This window comes from Lagopus muta, chromosome 19, assembly GCF_023343835.1.
Source record: "Lagopus muta isolate bLagMut1 chromosome 19, bLagMut1 primary, whole genome shotgun sequence".
Lineage (NCBI taxonomy): Eukaryota > Metazoa > Chordata > Aves > Galliformes > Phasianidae > Lagopus > Lagopus muta.
This window is the reverse complement of record NC_064451.1, coordinates 1391178-1416537: the sequence shown is the minus strand read 5'-3', so window position 1 is coordinate 1416537 and position 25360 is coordinate 1391178. Positions and strand designations below refer to the sequence as shown.

At 56.7% G+C, this 25360-nt stretch overlaps 3 protein-coding genes across 4 annotated transcripts; all 3 read right to left on the bottom strand.

The window, feature by feature from the left end:
* Positions 1 to 742: 742 nt before the first annotated feature.
* LOC125702671 (uncharacterized) lies at positions 743 to 5746 on the bottom strand. The gene is made up of 8 exons (XM_048966262.1): positions 5051 to 5746; positions 4833 to 4894; positions 4254 to 4407; positions 3797 to 4053; positions 3514 to 3599; positions 2878 to 3002; positions 2249 to 2360; positions 743 to 1934 (listed from the first exon to the last, which is right to left on the bottom strand). The coding sequence occupies exons 1-8, from the start codon at positions 5169 to 5171 to the stop codon at positions 1304 to 1306; spliced, it is 1548 nt and encodes a 515-aa protein (XP_048822219.1). The 5' UTR covers positions 5172 to 5746; the 3' UTR covers positions 743 to 1303.
* A 3171-nt stretch (positions 5747 to 8917) lies between these two features.
* LOC125702670 (uncharacterized) lies at positions 8918 to 15720 on the bottom strand. 2 transcript variants are annotated; one of them, XM_048966260.1, is made up of 8 exons: positions 13053 to 15720; positions 12835 to 12896; positions 12256 to 12409; positions 11799 to 12055; positions 11516 to 11601; positions 10880 to 11004; positions 10251 to 10362; positions 8918 to 9936 (listed from the first exon to the last, which is right to left on the bottom strand). In XM_048966260.1, exons 1-8 carry the CDS (start codon positions 13171 to 13173, stop codon positions 9306 to 9308), a joined length of 1548 nt encoding a protein of 515 aa, XP_048822217.1. In that variant the 5' UTR covers positions 13174 to 15720; the 3' UTR covers positions 8918 to 9305. The 2 variants fall into 2 exon arrangements, with proteins under 2 accessions (XP_048822217.1, XP_048822216.1); XM_048966259.1 differs by having other exon boundaries at positions 12835 to 15718.
* Positions 15721 to 15955: 235 nt separating this feature from the next.
* LOC125702758 (peripheral-type benzodiazepine receptor-associated protein 1-like) lies at positions 15956 to 21755 on the bottom strand. The gene is made up of 7 exons (XM_048966466.1): positions 21608 to 21755; positions 20787 to 20851; positions 19111 to 19188; positions 18714 to 18773; positions 17706 to 17774; positions 16905 to 17070; positions 15956 to 16718 (listed from the first exon to the last, which is right to left on the bottom strand). The coding sequence occupies exons 5-7, from the start codon at positions 17707 to 17709 to the stop codon at positions 15956 to 15958; spliced, it is 933 nt and encodes a 310-aa protein (XP_048822423.1). The 5' UTR covers positions 17710 to 17774; positions 18714 to 18773; positions 19111 to 19188; positions 20787 to 20851; positions 21608 to 21755.
* Between the last annotated feature and the right edge of the window lie 3605 nt (positions 21756 to 25360).

Genomic DNA, 25360 nt, shown 5'->3' with positions numbered 1-25360 from the left:
CGAAGGCAGTAAAATACCCTGGAATGAGGGGTTGGGGGGAGGGAGGGCACAGGGCCTGAAGCCTGAGTGGGGCTCGAGGGGCAGCGGGGGGGGGGGGGGGGGGGTTGAAAAGAGTGGGGGGAGGGGAGGGAATGCTGGGTTAAAGCCTGCTGGCCGGGCAGGGCACCCTGCAGGGTTCAAAGTTGGGTTGCCGGCTGGCCTGGGTGATCCTGCCTGGCCGGCAGTATCGCGGCTGGCCGGGTGCCCTGCCAGGCCAACATCTGGCAGGCCAGCCAAAGTGGGGAGCCCTGCCTGGCCAAAAGCTGTCCTGCCAACTCAGCCGTCTAGCTTTGCCAGGCCAGAAGATTCCCAGCCAGCCGGGGGGATCCTGCCAAGCCAAAAGGCAGCAGGCCGGCCGGCCTGTGGATCCCTGCCTCCAAAAAAGCCGGCTGGTCGGACAGGGGGGCCCTGCCAGGCCAAAAGATGTCAGGCTGACTGTCCCGGGTAGCCGTGCCATGCAGGAGTCTCCCAGCTGGTCAGGAGGTCATACTAGGCCAAAAGCCAGGGTCCCAGCATGGCCAACTGCCAGCCAGCAGCTTGGGAGGGCCCTGCCGGGCCAAAGGCTTGCCAGCCGGCCCAGCGGACGCTGCCAGGCCAAAAGATGGCCATCCGGCTGGCCGGGAGGGCCCTGTGAGGTTTAAAGGCGGCTGGCCCTTGAGGCCGTGCCAGGCCAGAAGTCTCCCGGCCGGCCGGGGGGCTCCGCCAGGCCAAAAGCTGGCTGGCATGAACAGGGGGACTGTGGCAGGTCAAGAGCGGATAAGCTTGTGATCCAGATAAGTCCAAAGAGACGCTGGATTTCCTTTGGCACCAAGTAAAGCATCGCGCGACGCTCTGATGCCCTCTCACAATTCTTTCTCCCTCCACCGGCATAAAAAGAGCCGGCATAAAAAGACGCAATGACACTGTCACAGGCATTCTGGAGATGTTTAAAGGAGGAGGCTTTATTGATGGTTTTGCCCCTCTACACTTCACTCTAGATCTCCTTGTTTGGCCTGGAGAAGGGAAGGCTGCGCGGTGACCTCATTGCAGCCTTCCAGTCCATGAAGGGAGCCTCCAAACAGGAGGGGAGTCAACTCTTTGATGGTGTAGCTAAGGTCAGGCCAAGGGGAAGTGGTGTTGAGTTGAAGATGGGATGTCAGGTTGGACTGTTGTTTACAGAGAGAGTGGTGAGATGGTGGAACCGGATGCCCAGAGCGGTGGTGGATGCCCCGTCCCTGGAGGTGTTCAAGGCCAGGTTGGATGGGGCCCTGGGCAGCCTGGTTTACTATGAGCGGTGATGCCGATGGGATTCATGCCTCTGTCTTGCAGCCTCCAGTCTGTCTGTCGTGTGCACCCCAGGCCTGAACCAGTGTGGGTAGGGTGTGTCCTTCCTGCGGCGTGGGGTTGGGCTGCTCGGAGGCTGACACTCGCGAGAGCCCGTTTCTTCTTTGATGGGTGGCAGCAATCCAGGTCGCTTGATGCCAGACTCCTCAGGCAGGCTGGACTCACCACGCAGTGGTGATGGTGTCATCTGCTTGAGCTCTTTCTGCACTCGCATGATCTTCCTTGCCCTCTTCCTGAGGAGTCTCACGGAGTCGCGTGCCCGAAGGAGCCTGGATGGTCTGCCTTGAGGCTGCGCAGAGTGAGCCCTTGAGGAAGATTCGGAACCTCTTCTGGAAGTCGGTCTTGGCCTCAAGGACATGTGATGGGGTGTGGCCTTGGCTGCCTGCAGTGTTTGCGCCGCACCCTCATGCTGGTCTTTTTCAGCCCCCTGTTGCTCAACAAGGAAGCTGACACGTTTGGTTCCCGGTGCTCGGGGCAGGTCTTGTTGGCTTGATGTGCCTGCCTCCCCCTGCAGCTGGCAGGTCACCGGCTGCTCTTGGGCTTCAGGCACCGTCCGGATCGCTGGCAGCAGACTGAAAGGACAGAGCGGGAGGGGTCCGCGTGAGTGGCTGATGGCTTCGGGGCTGCATGCCGCAAGCCTGAGCCAGGAGCCTTGGCTGCAACGCAGCCCTGCCCACAGACTGCTCACCGGCTGCCCCGTGGCTCCTGAGATGCGCAGAGGGGCAGCCCTGTGAGCTGGGGGGCTCCTGGCGTCCCCATCCCAGCACGGCCGGGTGCCGCGCTCAGCACTGTTGGGCGGCCACAAACAGGGACCCTTTGGGGCTAGGGAATGGGCTCTCGTTGGGTCACCCCCGTGCACATGGCAGCCCGGGGCCCTCAGCCTCACCTGAACCTGGAGCTCTCCTTCCGCAGTAAGCTCCTGATCCGTCTGAATTCTCCTCCATCAATGCTGTCTGAGCTCAACCGTTTGATGAAGGATGGACGGCCAGTAAATCTCACTGCAATGGGGAAGGCAGAGGAGATTCACCGTCAGCCCTTTGGCTCGCTCACCAGGGGCGCTCAGGCCTGTTCCCAGAACAGCCGAGAGGGCCGCTCTGCTCCCCCCGCTGCTGCCATCTGTGCCGCCCTCGGCCCCTCCCTGACAGCATCCCTGGCCCCACTCCTCCTCTCTGCCATTCAGCTCTGTTTTGGGACTGCATTAGTGGCGTTGGCTTTGGGAAAGAGGAGCTGGGTGGTGATGATGAGGTGGCAGGGTGACTTTTGGGGACCGTATCCTTGCACTGGGGGAGGGCAGGGCCTAAGATCCGCACATCCTCCCAACAAAGCCAGGGATGAGGGCACGTCACACCCAGCGCCTTAGTTAGGGAGAGGCCAACAATTCCTCATGGGAAGAGGCCGTGCTGAGCCGGCGTGAAGCTCTGACACAAGTCAGAGACCGTGGCTGATGGTCAGCAGGGGATTTCCCATCTCAAGTATGTTGCCCGTGCCACGGGAAGGAACCGGCAGCTGCTTTACCTTTCTTGCCCTGGTCCAGAGGTGGCAAAGTGCCTTCTTTCTTTGGTGTCCCCCAACTAGAGAGGCTTCCTGAGGACTTGCGGTGTATTGCGGGTGGTGGTTTGGGTACAAACTCCATTTGAAACCTGCACAACAGGAGAAGACAGCGAGCGGTGTGACACAGCGCTCCAGCAATCCTTGTTGCTCTCTCTGATTGTCTGCTCACAGGCACATTTTCATGCTGCATTAAGCACACTACTTTCGAAAGCCTTTTGCAGGGTCAGTCGGGATAGGTGAAGGGGAAACAGTTTCAAACGGCAGGAGGGAAGATTTAGGTTGGATATAAGGCAGAGGTTTTTGACAGAAGGGTGGCGAGGCACCGGAGCATCTTGCCCAGAGAGGTGGTGGGTGCCCGGATGGGCTTTCAAGGTGGGGCTGGACCAGGCTCAGAGCAACCTCCTCTGGGGGTAGGTGTCCCTGTTCCCTGCGGGGGAGTGGGACGAGGTGCCCTCTTGGGGTTCCTTCCAGCCCAAATCATTCTGTGATTCTGTGACACACGCTCACGGGCAGGACAGTCACGGACACAAGGAACAAGCACTGCGGAACGAGAGCTGAGCAGCTGCGTCAAGCAGCAGCTACAGCCACCAACGTACTCACATGGGAAAGACCACAACGCAGCCGGAGAGCGCCAGGGAGGCCACCGGTGCCGCCCGGGACACCACCACGTCCAGCAGCCAGGGGGCCTGCAGGGGAGAAACGGGGAGGATGTGGGACGTCCTCGTCACGGCTGAGGCACAGCGGGCACGAGGAGCCCAAGGCAGGGAGAGCTGGCAGCAGCTCAGCACTCGCACGGCCCGAGCAGCCGGCAGCTCCTGGTGGGCCACAGCGGGCACAGCAAGGGTCACGGCAGTGCCTGGGCCACGGAGAAACTTCAGCTCACCCTGTGAGCAGCTCTTCTGAATTTCTTTTTCCCTGACAGCTTCTCCAGGAAGTCAAAGAAGTACTTCATTTCAAAGGTGAGTCCGTCAATGTGGAGCACGCCGACGTCCTTTAGGACAATGGCAACGTTCTCCCCATTCTGCAGGCAGCCGGCGACCAGGGACATGGTGCTTTGGATGCCTGTCCTGAGTGTCTCCCAGTTCAGAGAGGCAGCTGCGGCCGCCTTGCTGTATTTCATGGGCTCCACCTTCCTAAGGACTGAAAAATGCAAGGGACAGAGTTGATGATAGGGTTGGTTTTCCACAGGTGCTTCCCTAGAAGTGCTTCTGGTGGACATCAGCCAGAACGGCCCCACGTTTGGACGGGCTCCTCGGAGGGAGAGGTTTGCTTTTGAGAAGGGAGGCGGTGGCCGTTTGCCCTGTCCACGAAGCCAGCAAAAGTTTAATCCCCCCTCCTACCTGGCAGGGACTCCTTGTGGGGCTTGAGGTGGTGCGTGGCTGTGAGGTTTGAAGCCAGGTTAAACACGGGCCACTGCAGAGTCACGGTCCCTTCCTCAGTCCGGACGTCTTTGGGGACGGTGTCAAAGGTGCCGAAGGTGGGAATCCAGACCCCCTGCAAGTGGAAGAGAAAGGAAGGGCGGAAGGGTTATGGGACGGCCGGAGGAAGAGCCGGGGGGGGTCCGACGTAGGGGCAGAGCTCAGGAGCCCTCTCCCGCCGTTCAGAGGCACGAGCCAGGGCATTGGGCATGGCTTTGGGAAGGGGGCTGCACGGTCCTCTCCTTCCCCTCGCCCTCCCAGATGCAGCACAGCAGGCTGCAGGGCAGAAGCAGCCCCATGGGATCCAGAGGCTTCCAGAGAGCGGGATCAGCCCTGAGATGCGACAGGGCCCAGCACGAGTGATCGTGCATTTGCAGGAAGCCCGTGGGATGCCCAGGAGAGAAACGTGGGGGGAGTCTCCTGCTTTCTGCGGAGGGGAAGACGCAGAGGAAGTCCAGGCTGAGCCGCACAGGGACAGGAGGAACCCGACGGCCAACACACCTTCTGCACCAGGAGCTGCTCCCGTACGTAGGCGGCCACCGCTTCCCAGACGGCGACTCGCTCTGGAGGGCAAAGGAAAAGCAGGTCACACTCTGCATCTGCCGCTTCCCGGCACCGCCACCGCTGCCAGGCGGGAGCGAGGCGGCAGATGGAAAGGGTCGCCTCCGTGCCAGGGGTGGCTGCAGCACCGCTCCTGTGCCGGCCGTGGCCCCGCGTACCTTTGGTGTCGCTGCATGTCGGACTGGAGGCGCGCCCCGCTGCGGGGCCGACCTCGCTCCTGCCGTTCCGCCTGGTGCCGGCGGGTCGCTCCTCGTTGGCGCCAGCCATGCCGGAGCTCATCCTTCAGATGCGTCTGCTCTCTGCCAGATGCTCCTTCAGGATGCGGGACCCAGCGCCGCGCTCCGCCTTTTATACCCCTCCGGGTGCCCGTGTCACAAACGTCGCCACGGCGACGCGATGACAGCGTGGCCGGTGCTGGCCGCTGCCCATTGTGACGCGGGCACCGGCAGCGGCTGCCCGGCCCGGCTGGGAGTGCTGACCCCTCTCTGCTTTCTCTCTCTTCTCTCCTTTGCTCCCAGTGGGCTAGGACTCGCTCTCCTTCAGCGGCCGTTGCCTGCGTTGATCTTCAAGCAGGCGATACGGAAACGAGCACTGTTCCAAAGTGCCCTGCCCGGAACGTTGATGACCTGTTGTCAGGAAGTAGCTCAGTTTTGCGTGTTTTAGAAACATAATTGCTGAATTATGGGACTAAGTCTTTCCTGCAATCCTGCAATAGCTGTTAAACGTTCCAAGCAATGTGGGAATCGTGGTAGGGATTAGCAAACATCTTGTAGGGTTGTTCTGTTAGGATAAGCAGCTGCCAGCAGAAGAAAACAGATTGAACAAGCGTCAAAGAAGCCAGGGCCTCTACACGAGGCCGGACTGTCTGACGCCGGGAGAAGGTTGGGGTGTGACAGGCAGGCATGGAGATGCTCCCCTCTGTCCTCCTTCCGAGCTCATCTCTATGCAAGGGAGGACAGGCAGATACCCAGAAACAAGGACCAAGTGTGGAGTGAGGGTCAGAAGCTCATTAATTAGTTGGAAGTTTACGCTCAGCCAGCAGAGATCTCTGTTTGTCCAGTGTTTGACCTCACGGTCTATTGCTGATGGGAAGAGAGCAGACGTTTAGGGGGCATGGAAAATCCTGTGGTGATCACCATCAAAGAAGAGATTTCAACAAAAGAGAGTTATCATAACCTAGTATGGAGCATCCAGTGCAGAGACTGAGGGACATCATGGCTAATCTGTACAGGGGCAGTCTGGGGGGTACCTGGCAGTGTGCAAGTCAAAATAGATGGGGGTTTTTGTTGTTTTATTTGTTTGTTTCTTTGTTTTGAGGCTGTAGGTGTGAAAGATGTTATGTAATGTCCATAAGGAAGTTTGTCCACACAGTGGAAGAGCAAACCTCATTAGGAGACGCCTTGGATGAATGCTGACTGCAGCGTGCTGCCTGAATTTGCCTTCAATAGCGGAGAAAACATCCATAAATAAACAGACTCGTTAAATGTACTTTGGGCTCTTCCTCTTTAAGTGCACTCCTGATAGCTCTCCAGTTATCTGTACAGGTTCTGAAGGCTTGAGGAAGATGTCAGGACGGCGCAAGGCACTTGAGGGCTCTCTGGGTTGAACTGGTCTCCCTGGGGTATCTGGTGCGGAGTCCATACCCCAAAAGCACTTTTAGCACCTGTCCACAGAGTGAAGGTTCTTGTCAAGGCAGTTATTTCAGCCTTCTGAGTGGAAGCCCCCACAGGTAATGGCTTGGTGTCATGTACCTTGTCAGCAGCAGTTACTGCATGTGCTGCCTTACAGTTTCCTTGTCTCACAAAACTGCTTCCGCCCATGAACCCGGGAATCCTCAGCGTCGCCCAACGGTTCCTCCTGTAGCTCTGACCAGCTGGCACAGAGTCTCCGTGCAGTCGCACGCTGCTGGCTTGGAGGCAGCCCTCCGTTGGTGTTCTGGGTGTTCAGCAAATTGCTTCCCTCTCTTGGATCAGTGGTGCTTTCTGTTGAGAAACTCGATAGCCATTTAAATCAAGAAATTCAGCAAACTCAGTCCATTGCACACCGTCCTCCTTTGTTACTGTGGCATCCACGTACTGCAGTAAAGTTCCACCATGGCATAGAGGAACCCAAATCTCAGGCTCACAAGCTGACCGGTTCTCAGAAATCATCGGGCTGCTCTCACAACCCTGGCAAACGCTGTCCAGGTTAACTGACTTTTATTATGATCGGTATTCCCTGACCTCGGTCCGTGCACGAAGGTACCGGGTCGCAACGGCCAACACCCGTGCCTGCCTGCCCCTTGGCTTTCACAGAGCCCGTCCTTGTGTAACAGTCTCGGTTTCTGATCGGCTGTCCCAAGGAGTCAGCCCACCGCCCAGGCAGGACCGCTGCCATCAGCGGGGTGCCCCTGATGTGCGGAATCAAACTCTCTAGCCCACGTAAGGTTAGAAGAGCAGATAGGTTTTATCTCAGCGCTGCGCCACACGCCAGGTGCCAGGGGGATGGCTCCTCCGAGCTTGCACACCACAGCGTGGGGTCTCGATCCATTCCTTAGCCAGGCCATACCTGTTTGGTAGTATTACCCAAGACCCACTGACATATTCAGTACTTTCCCGGGAATTCATTTACATACTGTCCCCCCTCCCCGGGGCACGCGCAGTAGCTTCCATTGGATGAAGGCTCGACCTCTTCCTCCCCGTTCGGTGGTCGTTTGGGATGAAGTCAGTCGTCTACCTCGCCGACCTTTGTCCCAGTTCTGGGCTCTTCTCCTGCACTGCAGGCCTCAGCAATTTCCCCAGCAAACTCTCCCCCCGCCTCCCACCTCCAACTCCCCCATTCTCAGTGATGGAGTCCTCTTCCACCCGGCCCCTCAGTTCCTCCGTCAGCGTCTGCCCCTGTTCCCCATTCTGATTCCCAGGGTCCCCTGTCCGACCCCCTCCCGCCCGTTCCTTCCTCGGTCCCCCACTCCCATCCCTTGTGTCCCCTTTCCCGCCCCCCCACAAGTCTTGCCATTTTGTCCCCGACATTCATCTCCCCCCCCTCCCCCCCGTCCTCTCTGACACCCAGAATTCCCCGGGGGTCAGACCGAGGGACTCGGGGGGTTGTGGGCCACCCGTGGAGGGGGTGGGGCGAAGGCAGTAAAATACCCTGGAATGAGGGGTTGGGGGGAGGGAGGGCACAGGGCCTGAAGCCTGAGTGGCGCTCGAGGGGCAGCGGGGGGGGGGGGGGGGGGTTGAAAAGAGTGGGGGGAGGGGAGGGAATGCTGGGTTAAAGCCTGCTGGCCGGGCAGGGCACCCTGCAGGGTTCAAAGTTGGGTTGCCGGCTGGCCTGGGTGATCCTGCCTGGCCGGCAGTATCGCGGCTGGCCGGGTGCCCTGCCAGGCCAACATCTGGCAGGCCAGCCAAAGTGGGGAGCCCTGCCTGGCCAAAAGCTGTCCTGCCAACTCAGCCGTCTAGCTTTGCCAGGCCAGAAGATTCCCAGCCAGCCGGGGGGATCCTGCCAAGCCAAAAGGCAGCAGGCCGGCCGGCCTGTGGATCCCTGCCTCCAAAAAGCCGGCTGGTCGGACAGGGGGGCCCTGCCAGGCCAAAAGATGTCAGGCTGACTGTCCCGGGTAGCCGTGCCATGCAGGAGTCTCCCAGCTGGTCAGGAGGTCATACTAGGCCAAAAGCCAGGGTCCCAGCATGGCCAACTGCCAGCCAGCAGCTTGGGAGGGCCCTGCCGGGCCAAAGGCTTGCCAGCCGGCCCAGCGGACGCTGCCAGGCCAAAAGATGGCCATCCGGCTGGCCGGGAGGGCCCTGTGAGGTTTAAAGGCGGCTGGCCCTTGAGGCCGTGCCAGGCCAGAAGTCTCCCGGCCGGCCGGGGGGCTCCGCCAGGCCAAAAGCTGGCTGGCATGAACAGGGGGACTGTGGCAGGTCAAGAGCGGATAAGCTTGTGATCCAGATAAGTCCAAAGAGACGCTGGATTTCCTTTGGCACCAAGTAAAGCATCGCGCGACGCTCTGATGCCCTCTCACAATTCTTTCTCCCTCCACCGGCATAAAAAAGAGCCGGCATAAAAAGACGCAATGACACTGTCACAGGCATTCTGGAGATGTTTAAAGGAGGAGGCTTTATTGATGGTTTTGCCCCTCTACACTTCACTCTAGATCTCCTTGTTTGGCCTGGAGAAGGGAAGGCTGCGCGGTGACCTCATTGCAGCCTTCCAGTCCATGAAGGGAGCCTCCAAACAGGAGGGGAGTCAACTCTTTGATGGTGTAGCTAAGGTCAGGCCAAGGGGAAGTGGTGTTGAGTTGAAGATGGGATGTCAGGTTGGACTGTTGTTTACAGAGAGAGTGGTGAGATGGTGGAACCGGATGCCCAGAGCGGTGGTGGATGCCCCGTCCCTGGAGGTGTTCAAGGCCAGGTTGGATGGGGCCCTGGGCAGCCTGGTTTACTATGAGCGGTGATGCCGATGGGATTCATGCCTCTGTCTTGCAGCCTCCAGTCTGTCTGTCGTGTGCACCCCAGGCCTGAACCAGTGTGGGTAGGGTGTGTCCTTCCTGCGGCGTGGGGTTGGGCTGCTCGGAGGCTGACACTCGCGAGAGCCCGTTTCTTCTTTGATGGGTGGCAGCAATCCAGGTCGCTTGATGCCAGACTCCTCAGGCAGGCTGGACTCACCACGCAGTGGTGATGGTGTCATCTCCTTGAGCGCTTTCTGCACTCGCATGATCTTCCTTGCCCTCTTCCTGAGGAGTCTCACGGAGTCGCGTGCCCGAGGGAGCCTGGATGGTCTGCCTTGAGGCTGCGCAGAGTGAGCCCTTGAGGAAGATTCGGAACCTCTTCTGGAAGGCGGTCTTGGCCTCAAGGACATGTGATGGGGTGTGGCCTTGGCTGCCTGCAGTGTTTGCGCCGCACCCTCATGCTGGTCTTTTTCAGCCCCCTGTTGCTCAACAAGGAAGCTGACACGTTTGGTTCCCGGTGCTCGGGGCAGGTCTTGTTGGCTTGATGTGCCTGCCTTCCCCTGCAGCTGGCAGGTCACCGGCTGCTCTTGGGCTTCAGGCACCGTCCGGATCGCTGGCAGCAGACTGAAAGGACAGAGCGGGAGGGGTCCGCGTGAGTGGCTGATGGCTTCGGGGCTGCATGCCGCAAGCCTGAGCCAGGAGCCTTGGCTGCAACGCAGCCCTGCCCACAGACTGCTCACCGGCTGCCCCGTGGCTCCTGAGATGCGCAGAGGGGCAGCCCTGTGAGCTGGGGGGCTCCTGGCGTCCCCATCCCAGCACGGCCGGGTGCCGCGCTCAGCACTGTTGGGCGGCCACAAACAGGGACCCTTTGGGGCTAGGGAATGGGCTCTCGTTGGGTCACCCCCGTGCACATGGCAGCCCGGGGCCCTCAGCCTCACCTGAACCTGGAGCTCTCCTTCCGCAGTAAGCTCCTGATCCGTCTGAATTCTCCTCCATCAATGCTGTCTGAGCTCAACCGTTTGATGAAGGATGGACGGCCAGTAAATCTCACTGCAATGGGGAAGGCAGAGGAGATTCACCGTCAGCCCTTTGGCTCGCTCACCAGGGGCGCTCAGGCCTGTTCCCAGAACAGCCGAGAGGGCCGCTCTGCTCCCCCCGCTGCTGCCATCTGCGCCGCCCTCGGCCCCTCCCTGACAGCATCCCTGGCCCCACTCCTCCTCTCTGCCATTCAGCTCTGTTTTGGGACTGCATTAGTGGCGTTGGCTTTGGGAAAGAGGAGCTGGGTGGTGATGATGAGGTGGCAGGGTGACTTTTGGGGACCGTATCCTTGCACTGGGGGAGGGCAGGGCCTAAGATCCGCACATCCTCCCAACAAAGCCAGGGATGAGGGCACGTCACACCCAGCGCCTTAGTTAGGGAGAGGCCAACAATTCCTCATGGGAAGAGGCCGTGCTGAGCCGCCGTGAAGCTCTGACACAAGTCAGAGACCGTGGCTGATGGTCAGCAGGGGATTTCCCATCTCAAGTATGTTGCCCGTGCCACGGGAAGGAACCGGCAGCTGCTTTACCTTTCTTGCCCTGGTCCAGAGGTGGCAAAGTGCCTTCTTTCTTTGGTGTCCCCCAACTAGAGAGGCTTCCTGAGGACTTGCGGTGTATTGCGGGTGGTGGTTTGGGTACAAACTCCATTTGAAACCTGCACAACAGGAGAAGACAGCGAGCGGTGTGACACAGCGCTCCAGCAATCCTTGTTGCTCTCTCTGATTGTCTGCTCACAGGCACATTTTCATGCTGCATTAAGCACACTACTTTCGAAAGCCTTTTGCAGGGTCAGTCGGGATAGGTGAAGGGGAAACAGTTTCAAACGGCAGGAGGGAAGATTTAGGTTGGATATAAGGCAGAGGTTTTTGACAGAAGGGTGGCGAGGCACCGGAGCATCTTGCCCAGAGAGGTGGTGGGTGCCCGGATGGGCTTTCAAGGTGGGGCTGGACCAGGCTCAGAGCAACCTCCTCTGGGGGTAGGTGTCCCTGTTCCCTGCGGGGGAGTGGGACGAGGTGCCCTCTTGGGGTTCCTTCCAGCCCAAATCATTCTGTGATTCTGTGACACACGCTCACGGGCAGGACAGTCACGGACACAAGGAACAAGCACTGCGGAACGAGAGCTGAGCAGCTGCGTCAAGCAGCAGCTACAGCCACCAACGTACTCACATGGGAAAGACCACAACGCAGCCGGAGAGCGCCAGGGAGGCCACCGGTGCCGCCCGGGACACCACCACGTCCAGCAGCCAGGGGGCCTGCAGGGGAGAAACGGGGAGGATGTGGGACGTCCTCGTCACGGCTGAGGCACAGCGGGCACGAGGAGCCCAAGGCAGGGAGAGCTGGCAGCAGCTCAGCACTCGCACGGCCCGAGCAGCCGGCAGCTCCTGGTGGGCCACAGCGGGCACAGCAAGGGTCACGGCAGTGCCTGGGCCACGGAGAAACTTCAGCTCACCCTGTGAGCAGCTCTTCTGAATTTCTTTTTCCCTGACAGCTTCTCCAGGAAGTCAAAGAAGTACTTCATTTCAAAGGTGAGTCCGTCAATGTGGAGCACGCCGACGTCCTTTAGGACAATGGCAACGTTCTCCCCATTCTGCAGGCAGCCGGCGACCAGGGACATGGTGCTTTGGATGCCTGTCCTGAGTGTCTCCCAGTTCAGAGAGGCAGCTGCGGCCGCCTTGCTGTATTTCATGGGCTCCACCTTCCTAAGGACTGAAAAATGCAAGGGACAGAGTTGATGATAGGGTTGGTTTTCCACAGGTGCTTCCCTAGAAGTGCTTCTGGTGGACATCAGCCAGAACGGCCCCACGTTTGGACGGGCTCCTCGGAGGGAGAGGTTTGCTTTTGAGAAGGGAGGCGGTGGCCGTTTGCCCTGTCCACGAAGCCAGCAAAAGTTTAATCCCCCCTCCTACCTGGCAGGGACTCCTTGTGGGGCTTGAGGTGGTGCGTGGCTGTGAGGTTTGAAGCCAGGTTAAACACGGGCCACTGCAGAGTCACGGTCCCTTCCTCAGTCCGGACGTCTTTGGGGACGGTGTCAAAGGTGCCGAAGGTGGGAATCCAGACCCCCTGCAAGTGGAAGAGAAAGGAAGGGCGGAAGGGTTATGGGACGGCCGGAGGAAGAGCCGGGGGGGGTCCGACGTAGGGGCAGAGCTCAGGAGCCCTCTCCCGCCGTTCAGAGGCACGAGCCAGGGCATTGGGCATGGCTTTGGGAAGGGGGCTGCACGGTCCTCTCCTTCCCCTCGCCCTCCCAGATGCAGCACAGCAGGCTGCAGGGCAGAAGCAGCCCCATGGGATCCAGAGGCTTCCAGAGAGCGGGATCAGCCCTGAGATGCGACAGGGCCCAGCACGAGTGATCGTGCATTTGCAGGAAGCCCGTGGGATGCCCAGGAGAGAAACGTGGGGGGAGTCTCCTGCTTTCTGCGGAGGGGAAGACGCAGAGGAAGTCCAGGCTGAGCCGCACAGGGACAGGAGGAACCCGACGGCCAACACACCTTCTGCACCAGGAGCTGCTCCCGTACGTAGGCGGCCACCGCTTCCCAGACGGCGACTCGCTCTGGAGGGCAAAGGAAAAGCAGGTCACACTCTGCATCTGCCGCTTCCCGGCACCGCCACCGCTGCCAGGCGGGAGCGAGGCGGCAGATGGAAAGGGTCGCCTCCGTGCCAGGGGTGGCTGCAGCACCGCTCCTGTGCCGGCCGTGGCCCCGCGTACCTTTGGTGTCGCTGCATGTCGGACTGGAGGCGCGCCCCGCTGCGGGGCCGACCTCGCTCCTGCCGTTCCGCCTGGTGCCGGCGGGTCGCTCCTCGTTGGCGCCAGCCATGCCGGAGCTCATCCTTCAGATGCGTCTGCTCTCTGCCAGATGCTCCTTCAGGATGCGGGACCCAGCGCCGCGCTCCGCCTTTTATACCCCTCCGGGTGCCCGTGTCACAAACGTCGCCACGGCGACGCGATGACAGCGTGGCCGGTGCTGGCCGCTGCCCATTGTGACGCGGGCACCGGCAGCGGCTGCCCGGCCCGGCTGGGAGTGCTGACCCCTCTCTGCTTTCTCTCTCTTCTCTCCTTTGCTCCCAGTGGGCTAGGACTCGCTCTCCTTCAGTGGCCGTTGCCTGCGTTGATCTTCAAGCAGGCGATACGGAAACGAGCACTGTTCCAAAGTGCCCTGCCCGGAACGTTGATGACCTGTTGTCAGGAAGTAGCTCAGTTTTGCGTGTTTTAGAAACATAATTGCTGAATTATGGGACTAAGTCTTTCCTGCAATCCTGCAATAGCTGTTAAACGTTCCAAGCAATGTGGGAATCGTGGTAGGGATTAGCAAACATCTTGTAGGGTTGTTCTGTTAGGATAAGCAGCTGCCAGCAGAAGAAAACAGATTGAACAAGCGTCAAAGAAGCCAGGGCCTCTACACGAGGCCGGACTGTCTGACTCCGGGAGAAGGTTGGGGTGTGACAGGCAGGCATGGAGATGCTCCCCTCTGTCCTCCTTCCGAGCTCATCTCTATGCAAGGGAGGACAGGCAGATACCCAGAAACAAGGACCAAGTGTGGAGTGAGGGTCAGAAGCTCATTAATTAGTTGGAAGTTTACGCTCAGCCAGCAGAGATCTCTGTTTGTCCAGTGTTTGACCTCACGGTCTATTGCTGATGGGAAGAGAGCAGACGTTTAGGGGGCATGGAAAATCCTGTGGTGATCACCATCAAAGAAGAGATTTCAACAAAAGAGAGTTATCATAACCTAGTATGGAGCATCCAGTGCAGAGACTGAGGGACATCATGGCTAATCTGTACAGGGGCAGTCTGGGGGGTACCTGGCAGTGTGCAAGTCAAAATAGATGGGGGTTTTTGTTGTTTTATTTGTTTGTTTCTTTGTTTTGAGGCTGTAGGTGTGAAAGATGTTATGTAATGTCCATAAGGAAGTTTGTCCACACAGTGGAAGAGCAAACCTCATTAGGAGACGCCTTGGATGAATGCTGACTGCAGCGTGCTGCCTGAATTTGCCTTCAATAGCGGAGAAAACATCCATAAATAAACAGACTCGTTAAATGTACTTTGGGCTCTTCCTCTTTAAGTGCACTCCTGATAGCTCTCCAGTTATCTGTACAGGTTCTGAAGGCTTGAGGAAGATGTCAGGACGGCGCAAGGCACTTGAGGGCTCTCTGGGTTGAACTGGTCTCCCTGGGGTATCTGGTGCGGAGTCCATACCCCAAAAGCACTTTTAGCACCTGTCCACAGAGTGAAGGTTCTTGTCAAGGCAGTTATTTCAGCCTTCTGAGTGGAAGCCCCCACAGGTAATGGCTTGGTGTCATGTACCTTGTCAGCAGCAGTTACTGCATGTGCTGCCTTACAGTTTCCTTGTCTCACAAAACTGCTTCCGCCCATGAACCCGGGAATCCTCAGCGTCGCCCAACGGTTCCTCCTGTAGCTCTGACCAGCTGGCACAGAGTCTCCGTGCAGTCGCACGCTGCTGGCTTGGAGGCAGCCCTCTGTTGGTGTTCTGGGTGTTCAGCAAATTGCTTCCCTCTCTTGGATCAGTGGTGCTTTCTGTTGAGAAACTCGATAGCCATTTAAATCAAGAAATTCAGCAAACTCAGTCCATTGCACACCGTCCTCCTTTGTTACTGTGGCATCCACGTACTGCAGTAAAGTTCCACCATGGCATAGAGGAACCCAAATCTCAGGCTCACAAGCTGACCGGTTCTCAGAAATCATCGGGCTGCTCTCACAACCCTGGCAAACGCTGTCCAGGTTAACTGACTTTTATTATGATCGGTATTCCCTGACCTCGGTCCGTGCACGAAGGTACCGGGTCGCAACGGCCAACACCCGTGCCTGCCTGCCCCTTGGCTTTCACAGAGCCCGTCCTTGTGTAACAGTCTCGGTTTCTGATCGGCTGTCCCAAGGAGTCAGCCCACCGCCCAGGCAGGACCGCTGCCATCAGCGGGGTGCCCCTGATGTGCGGAATCAAACTCTCTAGCCCACGTAAGGTTAGAAGAGCAGATAGGTTTTATCTCAGCGCTGCGCCACACGCCGGGTGCCAGGGGGATGGCTCCTCCGAGCTTGCACACCACAGCGTGGGGTCTCGATCCATTCCTTAGCCAGGCCATACCTGTTTGGTAGTATTACCCAAGACCCACTGACATATTCAGTACTTTCCCGGGAATTCATTTACATACTGTCCCCCCTCCCCGGGGCACGCGCAGTAGCTTCCATTGGATGAAGGCTCGACCTCTTCCTCCCCGTTCGGTGGTCGTTTGGGATGAAGTCAGTCGTCTACCTCGCCGACCTTTGTCCCAGTTCTGGGCTCTTCTCCTGCACTGCAGGCCTCAGCAATTTCCCCAGCAAACTCTCCCCCCGCCTCCCACCTCCAACTCCCCCATTCTCAGTGATGGAGTCCTCTTCCACCCGGCCCCTCAGTTCCTCCGTCAGCGTCTGCCCCTGTTCCCCATTCTGATTCCCAGGGTCCCCTGTCCGACCCCCTCCCGCCCGTTCCTTCCTCGGTCCCCCACTCCCATCCCTTGTGTCCCCTTTCCCGCCCCCCCACAAGTCTTGCCATTTTGTCCCCGACATTCATCTCCCCCCCCTCCCCCCCGTCCTCTCTGACACCCAGAATTCCCCGGGGGTCAGACCGAGGGACTCGGGGGGTTGTGGGCCACCCGTGGAGGGGGTGGGGCGAAGGCAGTAAAATACCCTGGAATGAGGGGTTGGGGGGAGGGAGGGCACAGGGCCTGAAGCCTGAGTGGCGCTCGAGGGGCAGCATCGACATAATCATCCGTATCCAGCAGGAGATCACAAAGCTTTGGAGGCATCGTTGTCTCCAGCTCATCATCTGAAACCTCTGTCACCAAACTGGAAGGGACCACCCCTCTCGTGCCATCCGTCAGCTCTCCCAGAAACCAGCCGTCCTCATCCACATCTCCAATGACATAAACGTGCTGCCCGGCGGTCAGAGGAAGCTCGCTTTCTGTGTCCTCATTGGGACCCTCAAAAGGATTGTAGCTGTGGCGAGCTATGAACCTTCGAACTACTGGTGATACTCGTCCCGGGGAATGGAGGGTGAAGGACAAACGCTCTGCTGCTGATCCTCCACTCTCACTTTCAGGGCCGTCCTCTGACAGAAAGCAGCACTCACCACTGCCCCCATGGACCTCTTTCATGGCTGGGAGTTCACATTCCAGGTCTTTCAGATGACTGTGAAGATCTTTGGCCTCTGGGATGGCAGAATGGAACGGACTGGAACTACCGCTGAGGTTCTTGTTTGCTTGGGCAAGGATCTTGCTCGTTGCCTCTCCCAGCTCCACTCTCCCTTCATCTCCACTTGGAACTCCCTCCCAGTCGGTGTCAGGATGAGCTCGCTCTGCTGCTCTCTCTCCCCCCTTGCACACACTGTGAAAATGAGTTTCAGAAAGCACTACTCACTGACAGGAAATAAGGGCAAACTTAGAAGACCTTGCAACATAAATCCTGGCAGCGTACTGCCAGCAGCTGATCCGGCTGCCCAGGATCCCGGCACCACAAGTGCTTCATTGCCAAATGCAGCAACAAAGTGTTTGGGGGAAAAAGACAACTCACAGGCATTTTTTCCACAGCCATGATGCAGCAACGCAGGCCAGCACCAGCGCAGACAGCAGCACGGCTGAGAACAGCACCATCACTGCCACGTGGCGCTGCCGCACAGATCTGCCAACAGCAGCCTTTGTGCTTCCCTGCATCCTTTGCTGCTTCCCGGCATTCATCCCTGGAAGAAACGACAACGTCCCACCTTACCTTCACCTCAACACCCTCGGGCGGCTTCGTTCCCAAAAGGACAAAGCCCTCTGGGAACCAGGAGCGGTGAGAGGTGAGCAGCATCACACAGGCTTCTCTGGCACATGTGGAACACCGCTGCAGCACGGCTCTGAGCAATGCCCTGCTGCTGTGCAGGCTGCACACGTACATCAGACCTCAGCTTCACGAGTCTCACAGTGAACACACTCAAGTACACCCACCATGAACTGCCACTTCCATTCCCTTCAGCAATTCTTTTGGATGGTAAGACTCCTCAGAGAATTTTCCTCTTTCCGATTCATCCTTTCCCCTTTCCAGAACGCATGAAGTTAAATGCCACGAGCATGAGGTTTTGAAGACCACTGCTGAGTCAGCGCCATCGCTAAAACAAACCACCACCCCTGGGCATCCACCTGGGCTCCAGCGCAGGAACGAACCAGCGACTGAGCAAAGCCCTCCCTGGGGGCACTTCTGCAACCCATGAAAAGTTTCAGTCATGCACAACAGCATCGCTGAACAGCGGAGCGTATGGGGGAAGCAGTGCCATGAAATGGCACCGAAGTGGGCAGTGAGAGCTCTCCAAGGAATTACAGAGCAGTGACTTACCCATTCCATCCGCCCGAGTTTCAGTCTCGGAACTCAGAGGGGAAGCTGGATCACCTCCTCCACTCACATCTGCAAACAAACGCAGCACAGAGCAACTCTAATTAAACATCCTCCCAGTCGGAACGACGCGGGATGCAATTAAAGCAGGGGACTCCTTCATGACACTGCTCTCTCCCTTCCACATGGGAGCACCTCGGGAACAGTTCCCAGGTACGTGCAGGGGCACCACAATTGTACAGAACTTGCACCGTGTGGGGCTGCCCAGACAAATGCCCTCCTGGAGCTCAGCCCTCAGCTCGACTGCGTGGTGCCGCTGGCTCTGCACAAGGCACCGGGAGCAGCTCGGGGCTGGAGTGGCCAGCAAAGACAGCTTTGCAAGGCAAAGCACTGCACTCTGCACACAGCCTGACCCGTATCTTCCCTTCGCTTCCACAGAGGAAGCAGGAAGTCACACGTCACTCGGAAAGAAAATTAAAGCCTGAATGAAAACTAACAGCTCTCAGGGACTCAGCTGTGGGATCGCCCCGCGTCTCAGGGACCGGATTGAAGCTGGGCTTTGGTCAGCCGCTGCCTGGAGACACGGCTGGAATCCAGGACAGCTGAGAGATGTTCCCATGGCATGTGCCCACCTCTCCTCCTTACTGACCTGCAGTGATGGAAGGGGCTCAATTAATGACATGGGGCAAAAGTTCCAAAGCTGCAGAGGCCCGGTGACCTGACGGCTGGTATTCCACAGCTTTCAAAATACCTCCTCCAGGCCATGGGAAATAATTCTCAGAGACCTCCCAGAACAGCAATCAGCTCCTTCCAATTGTCTTACTGCGAGACCTCTGACATACAGAGGCAAAGCCAACACGACGCCGAGAGCACAGAGCACCCAGGAAACAACAACCCCCCATGCTTCCTGTGGAGAAGAACCCACTGGCCATTGAAAAGCAGAGCCCTTGCTGAACTATCCCAGCCACACATGAGCAAATATCAAGGAAACGAAGCCTGGAGGTGACTTACCTCCAGCATTCCCCTCAGGCTCATGGATAGGATTCCGTTCTGCTGATTCGCCAGCAGGGCCTGCAGGCACAAGTGTGGTCACACAGGTGAGGAGAGCTTCCAGTGCACGTGGGGGCCTTCTTTTTAACACTGGGAGACCTGTAAGGTCTGGCGGTGGGTCAGGGAATGGCATGGCCCAAATACGAAGCTCTGGGCTCTCTCAGCTGAAGAGGGGCAGCGGTGACCTTCCCACCAAAATGTGGCAGCTCTCCCAGCAAAGAAATACTCAAGGCTCATCTGTGCAAGCCCTTCAAGGCACAGACTTGGAAGACCTTGAGAGGATCCTAAGTAAAATTGCACCTGAGTAAACTATGAGGGCATGAATGTTTCTGACTTCAAGGAAACAGACACAACTTACCTCTGGGTTGTCCCTTGGGCACAGGCACGAAATCTGGATCCAGGTGATCATCCAGAAAGAGAGCACCGAGCTCATCATCTAGAATCAAGAACAGATGAGAGAAGTTCCCACTGCATGGCGTGATCTCCTTCCCCCATAGTAACTGGATGTGGGTTGGTTGTGGAACGGGGTGGGAGAGGGACTCGGGTCACGATTTCCAAAGTTGCAGAGCAACCTGCAGGCTGGCACCTGGCAGGGCACACAAGACTCCCTCCAGGCCACGTGCCGCATCCCTCACGGACCGCATGGAAGAAGATGCAGCCCCTCAGGGCTTTCTTACTGGGAGGTCTCTGATGTACACAAAGGAAGGCTGCACTGAAGCACTGGAGGAAAGCACATCTGTCTCCTCCTCTGAGCTGGGAGTCATCTATGGGGAGTACCACAAGCCTAGGGCAGAAAACGCTCACGTGTCTCCCAGCACGCATCTTCTGAGCTCTCCCCAGGACGCCTCCCTCCCAGGATGAAGGCTGTGCTCCAGCCAGCAAGGAGCAGAGCCACGGCCCAGCATGCTGGAGCCAGGCCTGGGGAGCAGCGCTGCCACGGGCTCCTGCCCAGCTCCTGCAGTGCTGCTCATCACCCCCTGCCCAACACCCCCCCACCCCCCCCGGAAGGCAGGCCCCAGGGAAGAGCAGCACAGGGCCGTGCGGACGCAGCCTGACTTCTTGCCCCCACTGCTGCTCAGTTTTGGTCCCATCTCTGCCCACCCACCTGCTCCCGGTGCTCGCCACGGAGCAGCACAGGTCTCCCAGAAACACACGGCCATCAGGAGGAAGAGGAAGACAAGGTGGGCAGGGGCCGTGGCCCCCCACACTCGCACCATGCTTCCACCACCACTGCTACAGCCACAGTGAGTCGCACAGAGCGATGCCTGCAGCACGGCGTGGCGTCACTGCCAGGCCTTGTGAGCTCAGCACAGCACCGCAGAGCACGGGGCACCGCGACCTCACGGCTCTGTGAAGCCGGGCGGAGGCTCCCCGCGGGCTGCTCCGACTGTGATGCACTGCACCAGGGCGGGGGATTGCATCACAGGAACGCAGAACAGCGGAATGGGTAGGGTTGGAAGGGATGGTAAAGAACTTACAAGCTCAAGCCCGATGCCCTGGGCAGGGATGCCACCCACTGGGTCATGCTGCCCAGCCTGGCCTTGAACACCTCCAGCGATGGAGCATCCATAGCTTCACTTGGCAAACCTTTATAGTAACACCACGAGGGCGTTATTTCCAGTTCGGTGCCCCTGTGACACCGCGGGCCATTGAGAAAGAGATGCAATATGGAAATGGGGTCTGCATCAAGGATGCTATAGCACAAGTTATCCACACGCGTGCAATGTGCTGCAATTAAGCACGCCAAGCGGGTAAAGCCTCTCCAGTATGGAGGACGGTGGCTGAAATATAAACACAGGGAGGCTGACCTTCCCACAAACCCGCCAACTCAAGCGCCGTGTGCTTTCCTTTTTGTTGGTACATCTGCAGTTTCATCCGTTTTCCTCCAGTTTTCCAGGACCTTGGCTAAGGACATCCCCTTTCCTACACCAGATCTATTTCCCATTTTTAGCGTGCTTCCAAGCCTGAATTGAGGAGTGGAAACTGAAGACTCGCTGGTTAGCACCTCCCATCCACAAAGTCCCAGGAACTCACCCACTGCTGGCTGCCGGACGCTTTGGGGCGGGGGGTCTGATGGCCAGCACCTGGAGGGTCCCACCCTGCGAGAAGGTAGAAGGAAAGAAAGTAGAGGAGAGGAAGAGAGAAGGTCAGAACAAACTGAGTTACCAAGAAAAGAAACAAAAGGAAGATGAATAATTCTTAAGTTCTACTCAAGTAAAATTCTTCTTAAGACAGATTTCTTTTTGCAGCGTTCGTATCCTAGACAATTCAGGAATATTCAGGAACATTTTCAGTACGTTTTTGTAAGGTCTGCTTCATCCCAGCTGCTCTAAACTACCCAACAGGTGTCAAGGGGGGATCAGTCTTTAAAGGCACTCAGAAAATCCCACTTTTTGTGTCTAACATCGACAAGTTTACCTTCATGAAGGTGTAGAGAGGCTTCCTATGGTCAGGAATCCTCTTCTGATATCCAGCACATCCATTTCGGAGCGGGACACCATCGCTCTGATCACAGTGCTGTCGCCTGTTCCCAGGCCCCGGAAAGCAAAGCAGCCACGTGCAGCCAACACAGAACTGCTGGAGAATCACCCGCAGACACAAAGGTCTCAGGGCCTGGTCCTGTGCAGGAGCTGCTCCTCATCACAGCATTTTTGCATTAATGGAGCAATCCATGAGCAGCAGCTTGCTCCTGAGTATGGCTGTTACCCTGATGTGCAGAAAAGCCTGACTTCCTGGAACAGCCAGTTTCCGGACTGGCTGCAGCTTCCATCTCATGACTGCCAAGGTGCTGCTGGCTGACTCGAGCACGGAAATGCAAGAAAGAAGCAAGCAATCTTACTCCACAATCTGTTTACCTCCATGGATTTACAGTCTTCCAGCAAAGCACGCAGGTTCGTTTCGCACGCCCTTGACTGTAAGGAGAGACAAGAACAAGAGAATTAAGGCCAGTAGAAGCAGGAGGTTTTCCACACAGCTGCAGCACTTTCTTGGTGCTGGTGTTTCTTCAGTCAAGATGCAACTCCAGGTTAACAAACAGCAGCTGCAGTGCAGGCATCCCGTCAGTGATGTGCTGTGAGCTGATGTCTCTGTGCCTGGCGCACAGCAGGATTTGCACAAAGGCCTTCATGTCTCCTGACAGCAAACCTCTGCTGACAAAGCTCCCTTTGGCCAAGCACACCGTGCCATAAAGCACAAAGCTTTCTCACCTGACTGGGTCTGTGAAGCACAGAACCATAGAGTGGTTTGGGTTGGAGGGGATCCCTAAGATCATCGAGTTCCAACCCCCCTGCAGTAGGCAGGGACACCTCCCTCTACACCAGGGCGCTCCAAGTCCCACCAGCCTGGCTTTGTGCCCACAAACAAAGACAAACCACGTCTGCCTCCTGAAACCACGTAACAGCCGCTCAAGGGCAGACACAGCACCTCTCATCGTTTCATTGCTTTGCAGAGAAGGTTTAAAAGCAGGGCGCTCACCCACAGCCAGCAAAGCACCTTCCAGGTCTCCTGACATCTCAGATTTAACGCTGTCTGTTATGTCCTTGTCAGCAGTGCCTCTGTACCATCAAAAACCAGGGGGAAGAATCCATGGCAGAAAGTCAGAGATTCAAAGGACCACTTTGCAACAACGAGCTCCTCATGTACTGCATGAACATTCTATCATTCCTGCAGCGCTGTCAGCTACATCAGGATCCTCCCACAGAAATAATTCCTTTTCATTGCTAACAGTCTTGCTAATTGGACTACCACAGCTATAACCATTTTCAAGACCTGCTGCTTTGCGCTGCCAATCAAGTTTTTAGCTCCTCTCCCCTCTACCCCAATGGCAGTCACAAGAACACACACACAGCATCTGTTATGAGCAGGGCCACCACCTGGGTGCTGCCCACAACATTTGCCAGCCATAACCTGCTAAGTGCAGAACTGGGCCCAGAGCTCTCAGCATCACTGCAGCGCTCCAGCCATCATCACCAGTGCTGCAGCCTCCAATTAAGAAGTGCAGACAGCAAGAAACTGGCAAGAGAGCCACACGTCCCCCGACAGACAGAATGCTCCTCCCCAGTTTAGTTACACCAGTTCAGTTCCTGGTGAAATTCCAGTCTAGCTTCTCTCTGGACAAACAGCAACACCCAGGTTGGCCAGTGCGTCACACCTAAAAGCTCCCCAGACTCCTTCCTCTCCACATCTGCCTGCACACACACACACTGACTGTCAGGCAGCAGGACAAGGCCTGGCCTTTTGCTCTGCTTACGAAGCTTGCAGTTCTCATCAAAGCCACAAATCTCTTCATTGCTGTGAAAAGCCACAGTTTCCATCAGGCAACCTTCACCTGTTCCTGCTCCCTGGGGAATTGCCAAGGCAAGATTTCAGATACCAGCAACTGCTCGTGACGTGCAACCAGGTTTCTTTAGGAGTTCAATCAATAAGAAGACGTACACAGCAAAGCAGTAAGTCCTTGGCCAGAACTTAAGCCATACGAAAGGAAGACTTCCAAACCTTCACCGCCCTCCTTAGTTCTGCACGTCAAACACGGTGCTGGCAGTCATCATCCCAGTGAGCACCCTCTCAGAATTCCCACTCAGCTCCGACTTCAAGTCATCAATCACATCCTGGAAGGCCAGGAGAGGAGAAAGGAGTTCTCGAAGGCACGGCCTTCGAGGACAGAAGGAACTGAGCTGTTCACCACTTCTCTTCAGGCTCCAACCCTCCTCGCATCGACTGCTGCTCTGAACTGAACAGGAACAAAACAACCTTGGTCAGGCAAAGTCTCTGCCGACCTTTCTCTTATGGTCATTAGGTCATTTTTCACTTTTCACCAAGTGACACAACCACGTTCACACATCTCTGCAGAGCACCTACCCTGCCAGGAGTGCTCTTGTAGGTGATCAGAACGCGCTGACGTTGGCAAACATTGAGTTTGGTCAAGATCTTGATGATGGCATCTTCATTCGTGCCTGCAAGAAACAAATGGAAGCTGGTCAGGCTGCTTGCACAAGAATCAGAAGTGCCCTCTGCTCTTGTGCCACCTCCTGTCCCCTACACAGCCGGCTCTCAACAGCCCCAGGACTCCATCTGTGCACACAAAGCTGCCAGGACCAACACCACCAGAGCAGCTGCATTTCGGGACATGAAGGGCACTTCTGTTTCCACTGCCCAACGATTTTTAGGGCAGTTGTGCAGCAGAGCAATGCAAGCAGCTACGCTTCCCTCTAACAAACCACCATTTCTGGTGCAGCCATTCCCAGTGCTGGGGAAAAAATAGAAGCTGGCCCGTGGAGGGAAGGAGATCAACTTACCAAAGCCCTTCATGGCCTTCCTGAGTGCCTGTGCTTCTTGCTCAGTGCTGAAACTTGAAACCCCCTTGATTGTTGCCTGAGGCCACAAGAAAAGGATTCAGCAAAGACAGACTGGCAACGTAGAGTTGAAATGAAACAAACAAACATAATAGATGAACACGGAGACAGTAAAACTCCACCCACACAAGCGATGTTGTATCAGGCCTGTGCCTCATGCAGCAGCCTATTCCAGTGGGACTTCCCAGGCACATCAGAAAGAAGCCACAGGGGCACAACTACATGGAGAACATTTCTCCACACTGCCAAACCCAAAGCAGGGCCACCTGTCTGTGCTGTGGCCAGACTGACTGCGGCCGCCTCACGGCACCTTTGTGCTGCTCCAGTCCCTGCCCTCAGTCAGCGCCATCCCCTCCATCTCACTTGGCCTCACTTGGATACTGAATCAATCACCACTAACTGTACCAAGGTTGAGACAGTCAACTCAAATAGAGACAGCTCTGTGTAAGTGTTGACAGCCTGGAACTAAGTCTTGTGGCTTGTGCTTTGTGTCAGCATAGAAGCTGGTATTTAGAATGTCCATATAGCTTGAAATTGTATAAAGCTTGTGAAAGAAGATCTCTTGATTTCTCATGTTAACTTAAAATCAGAACATTCAGAATGTCATAGGAGTGCATATCATCAGGATATGCCACAGAGGGCTTATCTTTTATGCTCGGATAGGCAACCTTTTCCTGCAAAACGTTTAATTGGGAGGATGTCTCTTTGCCTGCTGAGGCTCTCCTCTTCCATGAACTCATCTGTGAGCCTGTAGACATGTCAGTATTTCCACTGACATAACGCAGCAGCAGCCATTTGCTGCTTAATCTTGTGCTTTGTTGCTTTTTTTTTTTTTTTTTAATTGCAAATGTGGTGCTGTTTTCCTATTTTGATGTTGAGAAAAGGTATTGCCTGGGCCTGCTTCACTCTGGTCTGCCCAGTCAGATTTGGACCCAGGATTCAGTCATTTTATGTGGAAGTTTTGTACTTTTGCCCATGTCTGCTGCGGAAGAGATTTAAGCTACTGAATTTGTGGTGGAGAATTTTCTTCCATTAGCCCTTTCTCAAGCCATCAAACTGCCGTACCTGAGCACTGTTCCATGGCCAGGATCTGCATGCTGCGGTGCTGCCGTGCGGTGCTGCCGTGGCAAGGTTCCTTTCTGTGTCAGAAATTGAGCGTGAGCACTGGAAGATTTGAGTTTGCAAGCTTGATTTATGCAGCTTCAGTTACTCAACCTTTTTCTCATGCTACTGATATGTGAAGGAAAAATTGTATTT